This window comes from Rhinolophus sinicus, chromosome 4 (genome assembly GCF_057876585.1).
Source record: "Rhinolophus sinicus isolate RSI-liver-muscle chromosome 4, RSI-T2T, whole genome shotgun sequence".
Classification (NCBI taxonomy): Eukaryota; Metazoa; Chordata; class Mammalia; order Chiroptera; family Rhinolophidae; genus Rhinolophus; species Rhinolophus sinicus.
In genome coordinates this window covers 28,628,409-28,652,793 of record NC_142504.1, presented here as the reverse complement: position 1 = coordinate 28,652,793, position 24,385 = coordinate 28,628,409, and the positions used below count along the sequence as shown (strand labels likewise).

The following is a 24,385-nucleotide window of genomic DNA, read 5'->3' as shown; positions in this document are numbered from 1 at the left end:
AAAGATAATCTGTCCGGAGAGCATGTCATTAAAAGATGGAAGGATATGTCCACCAAAACTGTGGTTATTTCCGGGGGGGGGGGGGGGGGGGGGGATGGAATTTTCAAGAATGGGGAATTGGGTCTACTTCTTTGTATTGTATATTTTTTCGTCAATGGTCATGGATTAACAGAACAAAAATTCCGTTTTGAAAAAAACAAAAGGGACTTTAGTGATCCAGTAACCACCCTGTCATTTAACATATGAGGAATCTTAGGTTTTAAAAAGTTAACAATCTTGTCTAAAGCCACACAGGATTAAAATCCAGGCCTGGATCCCAGTCCAATGTTCATTTCAATGGTTTCTGTAGCCCTTGCATTTCAGCAGCAAGCAATGAAATGGCAGAGTAAGGAGGAGAAAGACTGTGGGGAAGGGCACACTTGGGGCTCTCCAGTCTCTCTTACATGAGTGACTATTTATTTCCCCAAGCTTGCTGCCACTATATGATGGAACCATCCCCTTGCCTTAATGAGGCAAGATGGAACAATTTAAAAAACAGTCTGACCACTCTTAGAAAGCTGTCCAATGGGATACTCAGGGAAACTACGTCCCTTAGCCTTTTAATAGCTACCTTTTAAAACTCATGATATGTTAAGAGATGCAAAAGTTCTTTTGAAGTTTGACACTCTATATTACAGAGGAGTTGGACTGATTGCGTCTCTACTGAGAGAGGAGGGATTAAAAAGTATATTGTTTGTAATAATTAATTGTGCATTTGAAAAATGAAAATATGCACCCCATTTTTTCATGATACAAATTAAAGGAGGTAAAACATGACAAAGATCTATTCGCCTGGTAGGTCAAGGGTTCAAAGAGGTTCAGAAACACTGGAATTTATGAGACGCTAACCGTGCTGCTTAGATGTGTTATGGGCACATCAATGTCAGCACTAACACTGCCATATGATTACCACATCTATTTTATTCATCATCATTTACTTCCAACAATGATTGGCTCCTGAGTGGTCATGAAGGTTGAAGTCATGACTATAAATTAATGATTCTGAGTTGTGCTCGTTCATTGTTTTATAGCTTCTCTACATAAAACTCTTTTATAACCCTAATATTAGAAGTTGTAAGTAAGCTAGTGATAAAAAAGTATCAATTCATTATATTTGAAGAAATGGTGATGAAAAGCCAACATTAGATGCTCAAGAGAAAAGCTGCATGCAAATAAATTTCTTATAAAATACTCATTAGATAAGAACTTAACAATATGTTTGGTTACTTGGTTTCCATATTATTCAACATAATAGAGATATTGAATTTGACTATACTCAACATTGGATCGGGACCAAAAGACTAAAGTGACTCTTGATTTTTCTATTCAATAGACATTTATTGAGCATATACTATGTGTTTTCCTCTTTTATTAGCTTCTCGCAATTCACAAAAGAGTACAAATTACTTACCATTTGTGTCCTGACATGTTTTCTTCTTCTTCTTCTTTTTCTACTGTTGATGATTTGGGGAGAAGGGGCAGGGAAAAAGCATGAGAGGATAAGTTATATTATAACCTGAAATAAAACAAATATGTTTAACAGTTACACTATATACAATTATGTGTTAACTTGACATGTAAAAATTTCAACCTAAGCCATTTCTAGTTGTATTTTAGGGGCCAAACACTATTACACAATAACACTGTGCACTGGTGTCAAAAATAGTTTAAGTAACACTGGAAGAAATATCTCAAATGAAGTTTAAGAAGTAAAAAAGCAGATTGAATTAAAAAGGAAGTATATGGAAGACTGCCTAAAATACGAGACCATACCATGCAAAGCAATACTATGTACTATTGAAGTACAGAAATATTATAGAGTGAAGGTATAAAGAATTCCTTAGAAATGATGAACACTAAATTCCAGACAGCAGTTACCACTGCAGTGTGTGTGTGTGTGGGATTATTTAAGAGGGTACACACAGACTTAATTGTACCCCTAGTGTTCTCTTTATTAAGCTATGGGGTGAGTATATTGCATCTGCACATCTCTTTACAGATTTGAAATATTTCATAATCAGTGTTTCTAAAACACAAAATAGCCCACTGTAAAAAAGAAAACATGCACACACACAAAGTGTTGCTAGGCTAGAATGAGATACCAAGAAGGGTACAAAGGAGGAAAACGTGACTCAGTTTTTCCCAGCCTAACATTGTATTTTCATCTCATTAGTAAATATGGAAGTCACTTGATACCTTTTCCCCTCACTTCATTTGCCCCACTCCTGGAAACTGGTCAACCAACCCAGCCACACTTACCTACCAGTTAAGGAAAGAACGGTGAGCTCACTACCTAAAGGGACTCTGACCAGACACAGACTGCTGGCTGCCAGAGTGAATGCTCCGTGGATGAATGCTCTGACTACTCCAACATCAATGCAATTGTTCTCCCTCTGCCTCAGAAAGGGTCCTGGCAACTAGTACCCCTTAAATAATTAGAGTTTCCAAAATTTTTTTTAAGATGCTTCAAGAGAACTAAACTGAGGTGTTGAAATTCCGGCTTCAGGGGAGAGGAGGAGGACATTTTCTTAGAGTGTCCTAACGCTGCTGGAATGACAGCATCCCATGATAAGCATTCCTCTTCCCCCTGGAGGGCATCCAGGTTTTCGGACAAGCTGCTTTGGGAATGACATTCATGATGAGTAAGCTTTGCCCTCTACTCAGTAAATTGTGTAGAGGCCATGATGCATCCACACAGCTTCACAGCAAGTACACATTTAGCTCAAAGCTTCCAACACTATTTCTCATGAAAAGATACTGTTCAAGGAAATGAAGTTATTATACTCTTGCCTTGAGTTCAATTTCACCAGTAACTATTAGGATAGTATTTTCTGATTAAATTTTTATTGCAGTAAAAAAATAAATTTATTCTCTTAACAATTTTTAAGTACACAGTATTGTTAATTATATGCAGATTGTTGTACAACAGATCTCCAGAACTTTTTCATCTTGCGTGACTGTAACTTTACAGCCACTAAACAACTGCTGATTTCCTTCTCCCCCCTCCCCTGGCAACCACCACTCTACTTTCTCTTTCTATGAGCTTGACTATCCTAGAGACTCCACGTAAGTGGAATCATGTAGTATTTGTCTTTTTATGATTGGCTTATTTCACTTAGCACAATGTCCTCAAGGCTCACCCATGTTGTAACATACAACAGGTTTTTTAAGGCTGAATAATATTCCATTGTATGGATATAGCACAATTTCTTTATCCATTCATCCATTGATTGACACTGAGATTGCTTCCACATCTTGGCTATTGTGATTGTGAATACCGCTGCAATGAACATGGGGGTGCAGATATCTCTTCCATACCCTGTTTTAAATTTTTTTGGATGCATACCCAGAAGTGCGATTGCTAGATCATATGGTAGTTCTAAATTTTTTGAGGAACCGCCATACTTTTCCCACAGCAACTGCACCATTTTACAAGCCCACCAACAGTGCCTTCAAGGATTCCAATTTCTCCACATCTTTGTCAACACTTGTTATTTTTGTTTGTTTGTTTGTTTATTTTGACAGCAGCCATCCTAATGAGTACAGGGTGATATCTCATTGTGGTTTTGACTTGTATTTCCTCGGTCATTAGTGAAGTTGAGCATTTTTTCATAGGCTTATTGGCCATATGTATGTCTTCTTTGGAGAAATATCTATTCAAGTTCTTGCCTATTTTTCAATTGGGTAATTTTTTTTGTTATTGCATTGTAGGAATTCTCGATATTCTGGATATCGACCCTTTTATCTGATATCTGGTTTGCAAATACTGTCTCCCATTAAGTTGCCTTCTCACTGTTGATTATTTCATTTGCTACAACTTTTAAAATTAATTGTTGCTTATTGAAATATTTAACAATTTAAGTTCTTTGTAGTGTAACAGATAATATCACCGAGCAAACTGTCCCTTCTCCCTGGACTTCCAGGCTACTCCCAAGTAATGATGCCATATGGCAGTTTCCTCAAGGTACTGTCTACAGGCCATGTGCACTGCTGTTTTCTGGGCTGTTCACATGCAGATTCTTGGGCCCCATCCCTTACCTGCGGAATGAACTAGAATTTCAGGAAGTGTGTCTGGGAATCTGCATTGGTAACAGGCTTTGCAAGTGATTCTTAAGCACATTAAAGTCTGAGCACCGCAGCTAAATGGCACACAGGAAAAACTCTTTCTAGAAACGCATCTTTCTTGACTAAACTGCTGAATTATAGCATCTGACTAAAGGGATCATGGGTGGCAAAATCAGGTCATCTCTACAGGGCATATCTGAACGTCTCATGAGAAGGCAGCTGCAACCATGGCTTGCATTTCCTTTAAGGTATGTTCTAGCCCCATACACCAGGGACAGTTAATAAACATTTTAAGATTTGTTTAAATCTTATCTTGCTCTGTCCATCTCAAATCCATCTCATCTTGCTCTGTCACTTCGTAAACCCACAGTGTCAAAATCAACACTTTAAAAACTCGTTACAATCCTCATCCATTCATTCCTTTCAATTACACAGTGTGGTTTAGCAAATGTGCATTGAGCATCTAATTAATAGGTGCCACACAGTATCTCTAGCCACAAAGAACTTACAGTCTAGATCAGCTCTGTCCAACGGATATACTATGAACTACCTATGAAATTTTCAATGATATAATAGCCATGTTTAAAAGAGTAAAAAGAAACTGTAAACATTTTTTAAATCATATATTTTATTAACCCAATATATCTAAAATCTTATTTCAACATGTAATCAATAAAAAATTACTAACGATATATTTTGCATTTGTGTTTTTGTACCAAGTCTGAAACCAGGTGTATACTTTACACTTAACAGCACAGAGCAGCTGAGATGAGGCACATTACGTGCTCAGTGGCCACGTGCGGTTAGCGGCTACAGGATTGCACAGCACGAGTTGAACAAGAAAGACAGACATGTAAACATAATTTCCAGGCCCCAGAGACTCTTGAATTTGCAAGGGACATATAAAAAGTACTTCATGCATCCCCAAATTTGTAAGTTCTGCTGTAAGAATATCATTTCCTCTGTAAAATACAATAAAGTCTATGATTAATATTTCAACTCACGTTTATGTAAAGGAAATTATTTCTCCACTTCTGCTACAAGGTACTTATGAAAGAAGCCCAAAATGAATGGTATCATACCTCAAGCATTTTAATGGTACAGAGACAACTTCCTAAAGTTCTGTTTGTGGCGGCCTTACCTTGGGAGACAAGCCAAGAAGAACAAGTATCGGGTTGCTTATGGACTCTGAGGGCCATGATAAGAAAAAAACAAAAGCACCAACATTGTTAAGTTCAACAGAACTTGGCCACGTGAATGTTTGTGTTTCACTAAACTGTCTCCCCAAGGAAGACAAAACAGATGCGCCAGTAGTAATTAAGACCTACTCAAATAAGTAGGGGCACAAAACTGAACAGATCAATAAAAATCAAGTTCCTAATTTTGATGGAACAATCCTGAGAGTGGGTGGGGGTGAGTTAGTGAGGAGCAGACTCCGTGTCTAAGACAAGAAATAAGGCGGAAAGATGTCTCCCTGCTCACAGGTGGGGCTGCTGCAGAGGTTAGCACCTCTGCTTCATGAAGACTACCAGCCTAATCTCTGTGACATTAAGACTACCAGCCTAATCCTTTTAGCCTTTTCTAGGCTGCACCTTGGTAGGGTTGCAATATGCTCACCTCCTGCTCCAAGGCCATTAAAACCACACCTGTTCTCAGCCACGCGTGGCTGACAGACCATCCTGCCCTGTGGGGAGAACTGGGAGAACAGGGAGCAGGGATACTTTTGTTCAGATATTGTACTTCCCTGGGTTCTGTGCAATAATTATGCTCATTTTCCCTCTATGCTTTTCTTACATGCTTGCTGTGTTGACTCTGCAGTTTTATCCACCCATGTGGACAGGTTACAATTGTTCCACTTGTTTTTATTTCCTATAGCCATTGAAAAGTCATTTCAAACACACCGGATGGCCGATACATAAGCAAAAGTTTTTCTAAATACCCGCCAAATATATTTTCCAACACTGTGAGGTTCACAGAATGCTAAAGCAAGCCCAGTTTAAACAAAATCTGATGCATTGCTACAAGGAAGAGAAGTCATTCTGTCTTCGGCTCCTTAAACCCTGATGCTGGATTCTTCTGCTTGGAGGCAGAACATGAGAAAGTATATTCCTTCTGTATAGGCTGCCTTCGGCAGCATTGAACATTTGTTCTAGCCCAGAACCCTTGTCTATGAGCTCACTGAGTTAGCTGATAGCACTTGCGATTAATTTAGATCGTGCAAAGAATCCAAAATTCTTGAACCCACCCTTACTCAGAATAAAGGGGAGATCAGTAGTTACAGTTCATCATATCACCATTCTCAACCCACAAAAATATTTCAATGAGCTTCCTCTTGAATCACGTCTAAGTGTGTGTCCTGTTTCTTGCGCAGTTTCATGTCTCAAATTTATCACCTTCCCAACCTTAGCGGCAGATTTTTCTCTTCCGTCAGTGAGCAGTTTTTCTATTAGTTGGAGTACCAGCTGAAACCGAGAGCAGAATCCTTTTTTCCTGTATCTGTACTGAACATATGGTAAATTCTCTTGAACTGCAGATCTGAGCCACTGCCAAAATCTGTCATTTTCCTCTCTAATTTATTCAAAATTTCTATTTTCTAACTTAAAATTGTCACTGTTTTAGAGCTCTCCAGTTCTGTTGTGCACACCAGCATTTAGCCTTCTTTGGGAAGTGGGCCATTTTTTCCTCCCTATGAAGCACACTTTTTAAGAGAACAGAACAGTCTTACAGTGATGTGAGTGCAAAATGATGTTTGAATCATCCCATAGTAAAATCATTCATTCCCAAACACCACCTTCATGGCACCACATGTCAACTGAATGCGACACAAATTTGTTCACATTCCAACATCCCCGAAGCCGGGATGAGTCCTACCACTGATACCTTGTCAACTGTTCGGCAGTCATTTTTCTTTCTTCATGGAACATAAAATGGTAAAAGATCTTATGAGCAATGGTTTCTTAAACTGATGAAACACAGAATAATTTCTTAAAATTAGACCTCAGTAAAATGACATATCACTACATGTCCCAGACTTTTGGGGCTATTTGTGTACAATTGAAAAGGAGAATCGGAAGTCAAGGGATGCTAAGTGTTGTCTGTGATGTGGGACGTGTGCCATGACAGAGGAAGGCGCCCAGGCAGGGCTAGAGGAACAGAGAGGAGAGGACACAGGGTTGGCTTCCTGCATGGCCTTTGGGCTGAGTTCCTAAGAATCAGTAGTAGCTGGCCATGTGAAGGTTAAGAGTTTGTGTGTATATCTGCGGGGGTGTGGCGCAGTGGTGGCGATGGTATTATTCCAGGCAGAGGGAAAGCAAAGAACATGCAGTAGAACTCACTGCACGGTGTGTGTATGCAACCAATTCTAAGCAGCTGTGCATTCCTATAACTTAAAGATGATGTGATAGGGGAGACACAGGGGTCAATCTCTGAGGCCATCTTTTGTCACTTTCAGCATTAGATACAGTGGAACCTCGGTTTTCGAACATAATCCATTCCTGAAGGCCGTTCAAGTTCTGAAACGTTGGAAAACAGCTGACAGGTAGGTCTCAGGATCTTGCACTCAGCGGAAGCCGTGTGACACGTTCAACTTCCTAGGCGTGTTCGAAAACCGAAGCATTTACGGCGTTCGTACACCGAAATGTTCGTCAACGGAGGCATTCGAAAACAGCGGTACTACTGTATATTCTGTAGCCACTGCAGCACAGACACTCAATGGTGTTTATTCACATTTAGTGAGCACCTTCTACGCCCTGTCTAGAGAGTTCGTCTTTGACTATCCATAACAAATGTTGTTGGAAGCCTGTGGCATGTCTCTTAGATTTAGCTTCCAATTGCATACTAATTTATAGAATTTTCTGCGAGTTCCATATTCCCGCAATTTCAGAGATTCACTTTATCTAGAAATATTACCAGTTTCAATATTTGGTTTTGTCTTTCTGTTTATTTCTCTGGTGCAGTCTCAGAACTAATGTAAGTCATATAATTTAGAGCCTAGAGGAAGTTGAGACACAATCAAATGAAGCCCTTGCCTTTTAAAATGGGGACCTATGATCAAGAGAGGTCACTAACAGGCCTGAGAGAACAAAGCCATTTAGCTCCAGAGCCATGGTTTCGATGCAAGGCTCCCGATGGCTCACCTACTGAAAGGAAGAAATATAAATGTGTCAGAGGTTCTAGGTACCGAGTTAAAAAATGTTTGTGCACTTCTTTTGCTCAAAGTATTTTTCATCTTTTTTTCCCAGAGGTTTATCTCTAGTGACTTTCTCTTATGTCAGTAATGATTTTTATAATTTCCCATGAAGGGTAAGTATTTAAGTATTAAAACGGTTTCAGCAGAAACGGGGAAAAAATTGAAACAGTCCTCCAGGCATAATTAACTATATTTATTATTATTTTTAAAATCTTGATTCATCAGATCCTGTTCACACAGCTGAAAAAGAGAGATCCCTACGGAGGGTGGGAAGTTGAATCATCTTTCATTATTTCAAAAGCTAAACATTAATTAAAGCAATGTAATTTGACTAGCTTTTATGGGTCTTTTTACTACTCTCTCTCAGCACAGATTTTGTTAAGGTTAGGATTATTTGAGCATTCCATAATGGATTCTGTTTCTAATTGAGTTTTGTGTCTTCTGCAAATGATTTTTGACATTTCATAAATTCACAAGTAAAAGCGAAACATGTTGATGCTTTAATTTTGTGAGTCATGCTTTAATTTTGTGAGTCAGCAAATCTTACAAGGGGAAAACAGAATTCTAACCTTATTCAAGGCAGCTAGAAGATGGGCAAGTTTTTATTTAAACCCTACAGTAAGTCACTGTTAAAATTTGAATTTTCTGTTAATGAATTGGGGTCTTAGGACAGTTTTAAATGATCATTTCATTCACATTTTGAAAGAGCTCAGGCATTAATTAAACCTAATGACTCTCTAAACCTATTAAAATCACACTCCTAAAGTAAATTTTTTTTAATGACAATATAACTTGTCTCCCAATATGCTGCTCAATATAAAATAAACACCTGTAAGCCCATTACCATGCCACAGTCTTTTGCTTCCTCCAAGTCACTTCACTTATTTGGCCTCACTTTGCTTATCTGTAGGCTTGGTGACACCTAGGATGCACTCAGTCACAAATACTATAAAGCTAATTTTAATTACTTGTAGAGACATTTATATATAAGAGAAAGTTTAGAGATAACGTACACATCTATTTTAAAGATGTGGACATTGGGGTTCTAAAAATGGAGAAAACTTGTCCAAAATCAGGTTAAAGATCAAATTCACAAGGAGGAATGCTGGGATTGAAACACTAATTGCACTGGTGCTCTCTGCAGTTGATTCCTCTATTCTAAGAGGTGTTTCGCAAATACCAAATATAGCATATCATATTCTAGGCAACTAAAAAGAAATTCCAAGATATTCTCAAAAAGGCTTTCATCCTTAACATTTGTATTGGTTAAAATGTTATGTCCCCAAAAAGCAAACTAAAAACAAAATGAAGCATCCAACTCAAATTGCTCACAAGGGGCATGATCTAGGTCTCGCCCGTCTTTCTCTTACTTAAAGCCTTACTGACACAGGATGCTCAAGAGTGAATTTTGTGCTACAACAAAAATCATGGCAACAATAACAAAGACGCTGGCATGTGAAAACAACAAACCTCCAAGAACTACAGCAGTAAATGATATGAAAATGGATTAGAAGACTGGAAACAGAAAAAGAACACACAGGTTGTTTTTGCTAAAGACAAGGTTAATTTAAAACAACCTGTTGTGTAAATTATATTCACCTTTGACTTTATTTAGGCTGGTTTATGTAAATTTCAAATGTCAATTAGGATTTAGCACACGGAGTTTAATCTCTAGTCCTTTTGGTGGCTTTTTCTGTAAAAGCTTAATAATCTCAAAAGGTGACTAACGAAGGAACACCCTAGTCAGACAAAGGTCTCAATCAACTTCTGTAAAGAAATATCACATCCTTCAACTGCCAGCACAGAACAAATGTTTTCCTTAATTTATATTTCAAAACTGCATTTTATGTTTGAGAACCAATTATCCAATTATAAAATCTGGAAGGCTCTTATAAATATTATGCTAAAGAATGACACCAACTTAAAATTTTTTTTTTTATGAAAGAATAATCTGAGATAAGTTAACTTGCTCATCTAAGATTGTGTTGTGCAAAACAGCAGCTACTAACCACATGCAGCTACTGAGCCTTTAAAATATGGCTCGTCTGAATTCAGATATGCTTTAAATGTAAAACATACATACACTGGATTTTGAAAATTTAGTACCCTCCCAAAAAGGTAAAATATCTCATTTATATTTATTTATGTTGATAAACATTACACGTATTTTCTGTTGATGCATTTGTATATATTTAAATTTTACATCATTGTATTTTGTATTATATTTACATATTGTATTTTATATTTAATTATATTTTATATTTATTTATATATTATATACATATTTTATTTTGGAATAATATTTTGAATATATTGGATTAAATGTATTATCTAATTTCACCTGTTTCTTTTAAGTTTTTTAAATGTGCATACTAGAACATTTTAAATTACACATGTGGCTGTCATTTTTTTTAATTGGACAGCCTTGGCCTATGGCATTAAGCAAATCAGCAAAGAGCTAAAAATTAATTCCGTAACTTAGGTCATGAGTATTCTGCACAGATGCAAATACCTTTAAACAGTTAATTCTCCCCAGAATCCCTGATAATTATTGTCAGAAATGTTATAAAAATAAAATCTCAAATATATACATATATGTATGTATACAAAGACTATATATGTGTGTGTGTATAAACATATATAATCCTTTAGAAAATGGTTGCACTCCATATATTCATAGGTTGTTTTAAAAAGGTGCAAATCTACATACAAAATGTACTATTTGTTCCAAATCAGATTCATGTGAGTGAGAAGTGGATGAACTATAAGACCATTAAAAGTGAAAAGATAGCAATCTCTGTCTTTATATATATACACATATGTATATATACCTATAAATATAAAATGTATACATATATTTATAAATGTAATTAGTATATATAATTTATATACAAATATATAGAAATAAATGAATGGTTAATATTATTACAGGTGCAACAGAAGAAAAAGAATATAGCAACCACAACTGTATGAAATTACACATTAGCATAATGTCAGCAATCAGAATAATTAGGGAGACACTAATATTTACAAGATTCTTTTTCTTTAATGTTAAATTCATAATAAAGCATCTTAAAGAGATGATCAAGTAAGTTCTTATGTCTCTACAGGATCACTCAGAGCTAAGGGAATTTATAGATCATTTAATCCAATCTCTTTTCATAGAGGAGGGAACTGAGGCCCAGGACAGAAGAAAATTCCCCAGGGCACAGAGTAAACCTTTTTTATTAGTCTTAAATTACTGAAACACACAGACACCCATATGTGGTTTATAAAATGTCTATACTATGCACAGGTCCTGTAAACAAACCACCACAGCTCCTGTGGGGACAGAGCCCCAGAAAGTAGTTTCCAGGCTCTCGGCCTCACATAGAAAGGTATTGGCTCAGGTAGTAAATGGCCATCAACTGTGATTGGATGGCCATCAGCTGTGGCTAGTTGGCCATCAGCGTAACCAGTGAGCCATTGGCCACTAATGTAACTGCTGTGGCTACGCTAGCAGAAAGAGAAAAAAAGATGGGGGCTAGCAAGAAGATGGTGGCTGAGCTGACAAGAGCGGATTGCAGAGAGGAGGATGCCGTCAGAGAGAATATAGTGGTATGACTCCCCTAATTATGGCTCCGTGGGTGTTCCTTTTTGGCCTCACCATATCCTGCGTTCTTATGTGGGGAGCAGGAGCAGAGGCCCCGCATGCCTCCCCGCATGACAAATGGCGCAGCGGGCAGGGTCTCCCTGCACGACAGCTCCTTTTTCTGGAAACGGCATGTATTCAAGTACTGTCTTGATAAAGTTGTGGCCACTAGAACATGTTTGAGTTTGGGCTGGTTTAAGAACATGGGATGAAGGCAGTCCAGGAAGGAGAGGGAGAATCAAAAAGAGGACCTTAAAATAAGAATCAGCAGCAAAGGGGAGCAGACAGCAAGAGAAAGCTCTGTATTTTTGTAGGGGTGGAGTGTGGGGGCAGAGCCCCAGAAAGTAGTTTCCAGGCTCTCGGCCTCACATAGACTGGTGCTGGCTCAGGTAGTAAATGGCCATCAACTGTGATTGGATGGCCATCAGCTGTGGCTAGTTGGCCGTCAGCTGTAACCAGTGAGCCATTAGCCACTAATATAACTGCCTTGGCTACGCTAGCGGAAAATGGGGGCTACCAAGAAGATGGTGGCTGGCAAGCGCGTGGTGTGGCGGAGTGTGGGTTGCAGATTGCAGAGAAGTCGACGGCAGGTTGCGGATCATGTGGCTCCTGTTTCCTGTGTCTCCAACCCAGCCGCCAGCGAGAATATAGTGGTATGACTCCCCTACCTATGGCTCCGTGGGTGTTCCTTTTGGGCCTGGCCACATCCTGTGTTCTTATGTGGGGAGCGGGAGCTGAGACCCCGCAGGCCGCCCCTCATGACACCTGTGTTCTGGTGCAGGGAGCGGGAGCAGAGACCCTGCATGCCACCCTGTACGACAATTTTCATGTACCAACCGACAGAGCCACCTTGCCTGTGCTGGGTCATCTAGTTGGCTGTACTTGAGAACTAATATAAGATCCCTTTTCCAAGTTCTCTCTACTTTTTAAGAACCTTACGGGATTAAATAGCAGCAATGCTTGGAGTGAATAAGCCACAAGACTGGTTCTTTTGATGGGGATCAGGAAAGACAGGGTCTTTGGACATATACTTGGCAGGGCAGGTAGAATAAGCAGGAAGCAGCCCAAAGGCACAGAACTCCGGGTCAGAAGAGAGGAGAGAAGCCAGAAGCAGAAAGGGCGGAGTGGTTTGGTACCGGTGCACTTTATCTATTTCACAAGGACGCCCATGCTGCCTATGGCAACACCAAGGAAAAGGCATTAGCTACAAGGACACTCAACTCCTGGCCTTCAAGGAGCAGCAGGTGAAAGAAAACTCCATAGGGTGACGATGACCAGTCTCCCTCCTCATGCACTGTGGGGAACCATGGCCCTTGGATGGTCCTGGGCTCCTCCTCTGTTTACTTTCTCTCCAGAAGGGATGGGTCTCACCCCCTTGCCCCTTCCCACTTTAGTCGATCTATTATCCCCTCTTTCCAGTTAATCAACCTCCCTTTCTGTCCTCAACCCTTATTCTTCATCCTCTTTATTACTCCAGTTATCATCCTTTTCCTTCTCTTCCCGGAGTTCTAAGCCTACACAGACAGTCTGGTTCCTTTCTCCACAACACCAGATAAAGTTTCTCAGTATGAGCCCAGCTCAAGTCCTCATTTCACTTGACTTTTGACTGAGCTCCCTCCCCTTCCTTAATTTCTCCGGAGACACTCTCTGTACTTTTGTATCTTTCTAATGTTCTTCGTTAGCGCCTCTTCCTTTCCCTGTGCCCACCTCTCAAATACGAGTGATTGAGAGGGTTCCAACTTTGGTTGTCTTCTATTACACTTTCCTTGTTCAATGGGCGATTGAATCCACTTCCATGGCTTCCACAACACCTGCATGTCAATGATTTCCAAAATTAAATACCTCTCGGGAGATTACATACAGTACAGAGATGTAAATGTGGACCTGGTGGTCTGAAGGGGTGTTCAAATTTCTAAATTTCTATCTCCCTACTGTATCTTCACGTGGATGTCCCAGAGGCACTTAAACACAGTACATCAAAACTTAGCTCTTAACTACATCTTTTCCTTTCTATATTCACAGCCAGGACTTAGTCAAGGTCTTCAGAGGCAACATTCCTCTGGTATCTGCCCACTCCCATCTTTTACACCACGGTTTGAACTATTACTATAATATGAAAATCTAATCATACCACCCTCCTACCAGAGAAAATTCCAAACTTCTTAGCACAAAACCCAAGCCCTTTCATATTCTGGCCCCCTTTCCCAAAAGTTCTATTATACCTCACACAGAACTATTCCTTCTGGTCCTTTTAGAATGCTAGAACGTTCCTCAAATACACTATGCCTCTTCAAGGCTTTGCAAAGTTTCCTTCCACTTGAAATGCCCTCTCCTCCTTTATCCAATTGGCCAACTTACACCTTACTTCAAGAGTCTCCTCCAATGTCACCTCCTCAGTGAAACGTGCCCCAACCCACCATCCACCCGGCCACCCCTCAGGGGCCTCCCACTCCTGTCCTCCCCACTGAAGAATTAACTGCCCCATGCTGGTGGTTCCTTGCACTCTCATTACTCTCCTGCAATGAGCTAATTACATCTCATCTCCTGCAGGAGACTGCAAGTCCCTTGAGGGCAGGGATCTAACTGCTTCATCTTTGCCTCCTCATACCAAGCACAATACCTGAAACACAGCTGGCCTTCAGTATATACTGATATGCTGGACAAAGGGCAATAACTATGTGCTGCCATTTACTGACCACTTCACATGTATGAAGCTCTTAACCCCGCTATCTCATCTCCCCACCACTACCACGAAGGGGATACCACCTCCTTTTGCCTGTGAGAAAAAAAAAAAGCTTAGACAGGTGAAGTAGTTTGCTCCTAGTAAACAACTAATAAATTCAGGTTGGCTTTTGACTTTTGAGCTCCCGTTTTGAAACACTCCTCTCTACATCTGGATGAGAGATTAGATAATGGGCTCCGTTTCTATAAAACCAGTCTCTCCTAATCAGGCTCAGACCCTGCATTAGTCCCAAATCCATTACCACTATGGTGCTCGTACACAGCAAAAACTGCTGATGGACTCCTGGTGGCTATCAGGGTTCCTATAAATAAGGAGAGGGGGAGCATTTATCGCAATTAGCTCCTTGGTCTCTGGCTTAGGATGTACTACCCCTGAAACTTACAGAGAAGGCTAGATTTCCCCTCAGTACCATTAGGTTTCAAACACCGCTGTACATGCTCTATTCTGGGAACAAAGAAGAGGGTGTGAGACGTTGTGATGATGGTAAGTAATGGAAGAGATTTTAATGTTTGCTCTGGGAAAGCGGCTGCAATACTTTCTAGTCACTCCTTGTACAAAAACTCTCAGACCTAGAATGAGAGGATCTTTCCACTTTCAAATCTAGACTCTCGGGGTACACCATTACCTATATAATCAGTGGCCCATCACTGAACACATATACCTCCTGTTTCTCTCCCCACAGTACTATATTGCATTCAGTTGTCTTTTTTCAGTCATCCTCTCTTAACTTCATGTATTTTCTGTTAAATGTACTATAAAATAGACCTCTTGAGTTTTCTCTAGTTTTAATGACTTTTAATATCAGTCCCCTATTTTCCACTAAGATGTCCACCACCACGACTATCCAGCACATAACTGAAATCACATATTTAATCTTCCCAATTCACAGGTGATCAAACTTGCCCAAGGTCTCTCAGCTAATAAGGGATACACATGCACATTGGGGTCCAGACATAAGGACTATTTACCAGTATTCTCTCCCTGTGTTCTCCCACCCGTATTCTCTCTCTTTGTACTCCTGGATACTTTGGGGGGGGGGGACTTTTTCCATTCCCAACTCTGCCAAATTCCTACTGAACCTTAAAGATAAAGCTCAAGGGCCACCTCCCCCATGAATCTTCTCAGGTTTTCTCTGCTCTCTCTCCCACTTGGGTGGGGTGCCTCCCTATTTTTGCTGAAATGTACTTGTCAGCTGACTCCTCTGTCTCCCGTACTAGGCTGTAGGCTCCCCCAGAGCAGGTAGGGTCTGGGTCTTGTCTTGGGATTCCCAGTACTAGCCCAGAGCATGGCACATGGCACAGACACAACATATGCTTGCTCAGTACTGAGTAGTGACCCCACTTCTCTGAGTTGGTCAAAGGCCTGGTGATTGATGTCATCTGACTTAGCAGGACAGTCTTCTCATCATGAGCAATGCCACTTTCTCAGCTTTCCATGAACTCGTTCTCTCTCAGTAGGGTTACATTGGGACAAGTAGTTACCATTAGTTGAGGAACTATCACTTCTCTGTCACTGAGATTCATGTTTCATGAACATTATGCTTATCCTGACAACACTGACAAGCAGACATCATTCTCATGTTATGGATGAAGTTCAAAATCAGTTCTCTTAAGTAACTGGTTGACAGTCATATACAAGGAAGGTTTTGTTGTAAAAGCATGTATAAAATGCCGTATTATGTACAGTCATCCCTGCCCTGAAGAGATTCATTAATATTTGAAATTACACACACACACACACACACACACACACAGTGCATATATTCAGCATCTAGCGTAGTGAAAGAATGGTCATCTTGGACTTACAGACGTTCAAGGCCGTTCGACCACAGGCATTATCCCGGGCATCACAAGCCTACAGTCTGAATTTGATCACATAGGTAGGGATTATAATACCTACTTTTGGTATCTCAAAGGGGGTTGAATGTGCAGGTTTGTTAAGGAAGAGGGCATAGGCCCATCTTAGAGCACTATGCTGGAAAAAGTTTGGTGTAGTGTTTCTCAAAGAGCAGACATCAGAGCCACTGGAGGTGTTAACAGGAGATGGGAGAAACCAGGCTGGGAATCCACATTTAACAAGCCCCCAAATGATTCTAGTGGACAGAAAAGTTTGATAAATACTGGGTTAGAACAATGCTTCTCAAACTTTAATGTACATGTGAATCTCTTGGAGATCTTGTTAACATGTAGATTTGATGAATGACTCAGATTCAGTGGGCCTGGTGGGTGAAAGCAAGTTGAGATTCTGTAAGTCTAACAAGATCCCAGGGAAAGCCACTGTTGCTGGTCTATGGATCACATCTGCATGGCAGAGGTTTGGAAGATTCATCCCCGCTAGAACAAATTAGCTTTGCTTCGTTCCTGGACCACAGACTGCATCCTCCAACTTCAGGAAGTATTCCCAAAAGCCCAAACTATCAGTATTGGTACAAAATCACTTGACCTACTCAAAACCAAATTGGAACACCTTCCCTATCACGGGGGAAAAACAGTAGCATCCTTTTCAGATACAGGTTGCACATTAGCATGTGAAAGATAATGACTGCTACTACTTGAGTCCTATTTACTATGCAAAGCATTTTCTATATAGGTGAAAATTAGTAAATAGAAACATAATTTAAAATGGAATCGACAACTAGAAAGAATGTCACTCAGCACACACTACTGACTCCAATAGAAGAGACGTACCCTACATCTCTGACAGGAAGTGATACCACTTTACTACCTCAGCAGGAGGAAGAAAAGATTAGCTCAGCTAATGGGAAACTGCTGTAAGTCAGCCAATGAGGACATTATACGAACTTTCAGTTTCCTCTAATGGACTTTCTGTTTACAAGAGCTCCTAAGTCTATAAAAGACCGTTCCTCTCCTTTGTTTCTCTGCACTTGTGTGTGGTTCACCATTAGACCATATATCCTAAATTGCAATTCTTCGTTCTTCCTGAGTCAACCCATTTTCCTGGAAAAACATCTGGCTATTTGTTAAAGGTCAACATATATTATCTCTAATCCTACCACAACCCCACAAGGTGGTGGATATTTTTCCTCTATAGATACGGAAATAATATAGAGAGCTTAAGTAACTTGCCCAAGGTCATGTCATGTGGCTAGTTAGTTGTTGTATCTCTGAGTTTCAATCCTGCTCCATTGGAATCCAAAGCTTGTGTGCCCTCTGCACACCTTCCATGGTGCTCAATATGATTGTGGTATAACATGGGACAGCTTGGGGAAAAAATGAGGGAAAAAGTTTCTCCTGTATCAGTCTTTGAATTTAAGGCTCTGCTGAGGCAGATTCTGGAAGAGGGTGAGGATGGGAATATAGTTAATTAGTGACCTATGTTGCCCGATGGCCAAAAACATGCAGATAACAAACTTGTGCATGGTTCCCATAACTCTGACAATGTAGATGGAGTGAGAAGGACAGGAGTGACCAGTGCAATGATCTTAAATGTTGCCACCTAGCCTCAGGTTTCCTGCTGGAGGCTCAACCAATAAAGAGGAAAACTTCCTGGTCCATGTGGCCTATTAACTTCCCTACCTTTTCCTGTATGAGGTTTCTGTAACCTTAAAGTTCATATCAACACAGGTTTACCCTGCCATGTCATTTCACAGTTACCACACCTCCCTGCCTTTGATAAAATTGTCTGCACCTGAAAAAAATGTACTGTTGAATCAAATGCCTTGAAAATGCAGCAATATTTAAGGTTTTCTTTTGAGTAACAAAATTTTCTGTATTTTTCAGAGGGTTGACATGGAGAGAAAGGCATAGCAATAACGATGCTTAGAGAAAACAGTCAGCTAGACACTCAAGTGAACCAAATGGGAGAAAGGCAGCTATAAAATTAACTGCCCAGGCAGGTACCATGCAGCGTATTCAGCATTTGATGACCTATGGGTGAAGTATCCACAGTCAGTTTTATAACCTCAGGTCTCTCCGCTATTATAAATTGTACTCAATAGCTTAACTGTTGTTTTCTAAAGATCTTTTATTTTTAACATAAACAGTACAACTCTTTACCTATGTAATGCAAAAAGATGTATTTAGAAAGCCCCATCTCCTGCAATTAAATATATACCATGGCCATCTAAAACCAAACAGTGACGTTTGAACTATTAAGGATTATAAACTGATTTTGCCCCTACAGTATTCTCTACACAAAATGTTTCTAAAACAAAACTAGCCTGAAAATCCACTTAAAAGTATGTTTAGAATGTGTGGGTTTTAAATAGAAGGTAAGAAATTGAGTCTGGAGCATTAATTTCAAACGAATAAGCATTTCTTATTTCACTTCCATACCCCCAGGAACAGTTCAGATCTTAGAAAATCTAAACTAAAAGTCGACAGAAACCAATTTGAGATTTTTCTGGACAGCCTTTACTGAAATGTTTAAACACGAACATGTTTGCTCTGAGTCATAATTTATGGGACCTTAATGGCCAATGCCTTATGTGTATTTCTTCTTATATTCAATATCATTCTCAAACCAGCGTATGATATATTTTCCTGGCGCTGATCATTTTTATAAAGCTACCAGATCTGTTACTAAGGCAGTTGATTTTCTCGTGCTGATTTTTAATGCTATCTAAACAGAAGAGAACCTGATTCCCTTTTTAAACGATACCTCTCCCCAGCCAGGCAGTTGATGCCTTTCACCAGCAAAAGAAAAGAGCACAGTACTTTTAAGACCTCCAAAGAGAAGCTGAGGGGCCTAGGGGGCACTCCAAGTAAAAAGACAGTGGGAAAGGTTAATGGGAAGTCGCGATGGGCAAAGGCATACATAACAGGATATGTTCGGTTCTAGAGGAAGCAGGAGCTGCAATAGCCCCAGGTCAGGAAAGGCGGAGTCAGCAGCGCCCAAAGGAAACGGGCACGCGGGGGTTTGCAGGGACCTGGCCTGCTTAGGGACTCTTGCTCTAGTCGGTCCGAAGCTAGTGAACACCTCGCCCATTGGGGACCAAGCTCAGGTCTCCGGGCACCAGTGATTATACAGAGGTGTATACCCATCTGCTCCTTGCCACCTCCGCCAAAGATGGGCAATGCAATTAAAAGAAAATGCAAACACCAAGCGCCGCGGCAGGTGAACTTGTCAACAAGTCAGCCCTGGACGCAAAGACCTCAAGGTCCTGAATCCGGAGCCGGTGGGAGGCGAGGCACAGAGTGGGTGGGGTGGGCTGGCATGGGTGGGGGTGCTGCTGGAGCTGGGGCAAGGGATGGGGCCGGAGTCTGGAACGCTTCCCTCCCGCTCCCCTGGGGCTGACGTACGCTTTCAGGCGAGCGCATCCTCCAGACCTTCCCAGACCCAAAGGAGCAGGCGGGGGAGGGGAAGGGGCTGTAGCGGTTTACGCAAGGGGATCAGTGGCAGGAGGAGGCGACCCGCCTGTCACCCGCCGCCTGCGGAAGGCAGAATTGGCAGTCCCAGGCTGGGGCCCCCATCCGCCCCGGCTGCCGGGCTTCTCCCGCAGCAGCCTGCAGCCCGCCCGGCGTGCCCCAGCCCCGGCCCCGGAGGACAGGTACCTCGGAGCCCCGGCCCCCAGGAGCCTCCCGGCCGCGGTCGGAGCGTCCCTCCAGCTTCTTCATCCGACGTCAACGTCAGCAGAAGGCGAGGGAAGGGGGCGGGGGAAGCGCAGGAACCGGTCCTTCCTGCAGCGGCGGCCGCCAGCCGGAATAGCTACCCCCGGAGCCCGAGCGCGCCGCAGCGCAGCGCAGCGGCCAGGGGGAGCGGGCGCCAGCGATTGGGGCGCCGCCACCCCACTCTCTCCTTTCCTCTCGCCTTCCGAGACGCCCGGGAGGGCGAACCCTCCCTGCAGGACCCCAGGATCTCTGAATGAGGGCGCTATGGCCTCACTTTGTTCGAGGCGGGTCTAGGATGGGGGGAGTGAGTCTCCCTCTCTGTACCCTCTGGGGTCTCTCGTCGACCCCCATCTCCTGGGGTATCTTCCGCTCAGATCTGCCGCCCAGGATGACCCCGCCCCTGCTTTCTCGCAGGTGTTCCACGTGTCTGTAGCATTTGCGTCACAATGACCTGGTCGACAGGTGGGAGCCGTAGCTGAGCCCCACGGTTCCCTCTGTGCCATGCGTAGTGCGTGCTGCTTGTTTTCACTACAGATTTCTGTGGTTTTAGGGCCGTAAGACTTCATGACTTCAGTGTCAAGAAAAGTTACAGAGGCCTGTACCTGAAAGTCAGGTTTGGGCTTAAATGAAAAAAGGTTATGTGGAAAAAACTGTAGGTATGTGTATATAATTTTTAAATTCCTATGTCATTATATATCTTTTATACTTAAGTCACTGACACTTACAGTAGTTTCATCTTCTCTTATCCTTTGTCATTAGGCAAGAACCAAACCCTGTTTTTTGGAGTGCCCTGCAGTGATCACGGGAAGAAAAAGGGTGGGAATAGATGCTTCCCAAAATTATGTATGCCGAAAAGCAATCCCTATGGGCTGTGATTCCATCCCCAGTTATGTTATATGTTTATTTAAAAGTTCGTTGAATAGTCACTGATAGAAATTTAACAGGATGGAATAAAATACGGTTATTGACTAAAGAGGCAAACCAACCTGAAATCCACAGCTAACATTAATGGGATTCTTGCTGTGTGCCTGGCATATGCAAGATTTAATCCTTACAGCAACCCAGTACTGTAGATGAAATTATTATTCCCATTTTACAGATGAAAACACTGCCGAGAGTGCCATTAATGCATTCAGCTAATAGGATATTGAACAAGAATTAGAATCCAGGGTTGTCTGAACCAAGAGATTTAGCTTAATCTCAAGATACAAAGGTTCCTGGCTAAAATGGATAGAGAAAAATATATAGGAGAAGATGTCATCATTTAAATAGAAAGGTAATAATATAGTACAGCTCCAGAAATGTATATAACCTTTAAAGTTGACATTACTCTTTGGATACTGCCTTTGGGGATTCTGTTTGTCATAGATAGGTTTGAGCCTGTCCCAGTACGGCACAAAGTACAGTGCTGAGCAAACATCAAGTCCTTAATACAAGCTTATGAGTAAACAAATAATGAATATGGTCTACAAAATAGCAAATTGTTGAAAAGCTGAGAGTCAGGAGAAATGTTGAGAGAGAAAAACATTGCTCCTGCATTTGGCTTTTATACGAGGCATTCAGACTGACCTGTTAACAACAAAAGCTAAATGATTTTCCTGTTTGTTAGGGGGAAAAATTCAGGGGGAAAAATGATACCCTTAAAATAAGAAAAAGAAGTCTTCCTTGCAAGAGAAGGACAATTAAGATATTTTGTTTTAAAATGTGTGATTCCAAGAATCATTAACTTATGTGTAAACCCTATTAGAAATTTGAAAGAAAAAGAGATTTTTTTTAACAGAATGAGGTGCTATTTCTAACATAGTAGGTGCTCAATAAATGTTGGTTCAATGTATCAATCAGTTAGTTAAAGCAGTTAGAGAGAAACAGATCACAAAATTTCCTGACTTTATGTTCTCCTTTCCTCCAGTGGTGATTTACTAGTTAAATGAAAATGTATTAGAAACCCTATTTATCAAAGACTTGCTTTGTGGCAGATATTTACATTTGTTACACAAGAGCCAGTAGACAGGCAGGTGGTTTGTGTGTTCACAGTATTCCCTCAAAATGCAGATAACTGGAACACAAACACTGGAGGAAATAAGTGAAAAAGCTGATTTATGTAACTAATGACTCAGATTTCCTTTTACTTTTCCAAAGGCCAAGGTGAAAACCTGGGCTATGAGTCTAACAACCTATCATGGAGGCTAAAAGTGGCTTCCAAAACGATGTCTAAAAGTGAACAGATATCTGACACAAGCACTCTCTGGTTAACATGGAACTGAAATTCCCCAGGCTCGCAGAGAGTTTAAGATAAAGCTTGAAGTGACTTTTCATCATTATTAATGTTGTCCTAAAATTTAAGATAACATTTGAGGAATAAAATAAGAAGTTCATGCTCATTTTATATAAGCCACAATGAGTGCTTTCCTTCCCATTTAAAAATTTGCTCCATCTCCAACACGTCTATTTGTTTTTGTGTGTCAAACACAAAGTTGCTGTTTTAGTCTTGGAGAGCACTCACAAGGTGTTAGTGAGAACTGAAACAATTTCTAAGAAGAGAATGGCTATTGAATGATGGAATGTAAAATTCAGAAGGAAATAATGTGCCGTTTCTAGCGTGGAACAGCATGACAAAGAAACTTTTCCATAGAAGGAAAAATCCTTACATATTCAATGCAATAATTTTTTTTTTTTGGGGGGGGTGGCTACCCAGATTCAAGATGTGTTAATAGGACCACATGAATTAGGAATTCTGTTAGGCTGCTGTTAACAGAGATCCAGAACAGCAGAGGATTAAATGAGATAAAAATTTATTTATTTTCAAATAAAAGAAATTGGAAAGTAGGCTGTCCAGAGCTTGTATGGCCTCCACTGGAATCACGGTGCTGCCCTCCTCGCTTTCCATTCCACCATTCTTAGCAAAATAATATTGCTCAAAGGTAAATCCAGGCAAGGATGTGAAGAAATAGGAACCTTTATACATTGCTCATGGGAATGTCAAATGATTCAGCCACTTTGGAAAACAGTCTGGCAGTTCCTCAAATGATTAACCATACAGTTACCATATGACCCAGAATTCTACTCCCAGGTATATACTCAAGAGAAATGAAGACCGATGTCCACACAAAAATTTGCACGTGTATGTCTATAGTAGCAGCATTATGAAGAATAATCAAAATGTGGAAACCATGCAACTGTCATTCAGTAGTTGAGTAAATAAACAAAATGTAGGATATCCATACAATAGAATATTATTGAGCCATGAAAAGGATGAAATACTGATACCTGATAAACCTCGAAAACATTGTGCTAAGTGAAAGAAGCCAGCCACAAAAATCCATGTAATATATGATTCCATTCATATGAAAGTCTAGGATAGGGAATTCTATAGAGACAGAAAGTAGATTACTGATTGTTTAGGGCTGGAGAGGGAAAAAAAAATTATATATATATGCTATTCATCTACATTAATACAATTCATTTAGTGGACTGTTGATACATATTTTTAGTATATATTTTTAATGGTATGAATGCTCCTTATGTTCCCAGACAACATGAGCAAGTGGGCAGAATGCCCTTCTTCCTCTGGTAAATGGCACCATGGGAGTAAGGATGCTAAGACAGAGTTTAAGCTATTATTATGGTCAATGTGTTTATAAGAGCTACACATATAAATCTCATCAAAGCCCAGCTCATTAATAAGAAAAAAATTCACTTTTCCTTCAGTTGCCTGGAGAATAAAATTAGATAATCTATAAGAATAAAGTGAAAAAGTGATGTTTTAAAAATTATTATGAAATTTATTGTCTGATTTTTATTCATCATAAAAATGTAAAGGAAGATTCAGTTGAATTTTACTGGCAGAAATAAGGTAATTTATTCCCTTAATTGTGTAATACTTAAAGAGGAATGAGATGTATTCAAGAACATGGATTAAGTACCTTGACCAATTTTGGTTTAATTCTTGGGATCAGTTATGCAGAGCAAAACAAACTTCTGTTACATTGTCAGCAGAATTAGTTATAGCTTTAAGGTTTGTGTGCCCATGTGAAAATAGAACAAATGTTTAATTAATAGCATTGACTTTTGTTAATTAAATTAACTTCCTTTCCCTTCAAAATTTAGGCTACAATGAAGAGAGGAGGCTTATTTTACACTGAGGAGAA

General features: G+C 40.5%; 1 protein-coding gene across 9 annotated transcripts in view; it reads right to left on the bottom strand.

The window, feature by feature from the left end:
- Window positions 1-20,666, bottom strand: part of ICA1 (islet cell autoantigen 1) — a 134,699-nt gene extending 114,033 nt beyond the window's left edge. For 4 of the 9 annotated variants that reach the window (XM_019729782.3, XM_019729787.3, XM_019729786.3 and 1 more), the window contains exons 1-2: window positions 20,181-20,317; window positions 1,451-1,555 (exon numbers count right to left, since the gene is read on the bottom strand). In XM_019729782.3, the coding sequence (XP_019585341.2) occupies window positions 1,451-1,467 (17 nt within the window). In that variant the 5' untranslated portion in view covers window positions 1,468-1,555; window positions 20,181-20,317. Of the gene's footprint in view, window positions 1-1,450; window positions 1,556-20,180 lie in introns of all 9 variants that reach the window. The other 5 variants (XM_019729784.3, XM_074340768.2, XM_074340769.2 and 2 more) reach the window with 4 other exon arrangements.
- Between the last annotated feature and the right edge of the window lie 3,719 nt (window positions 20,667-24,385).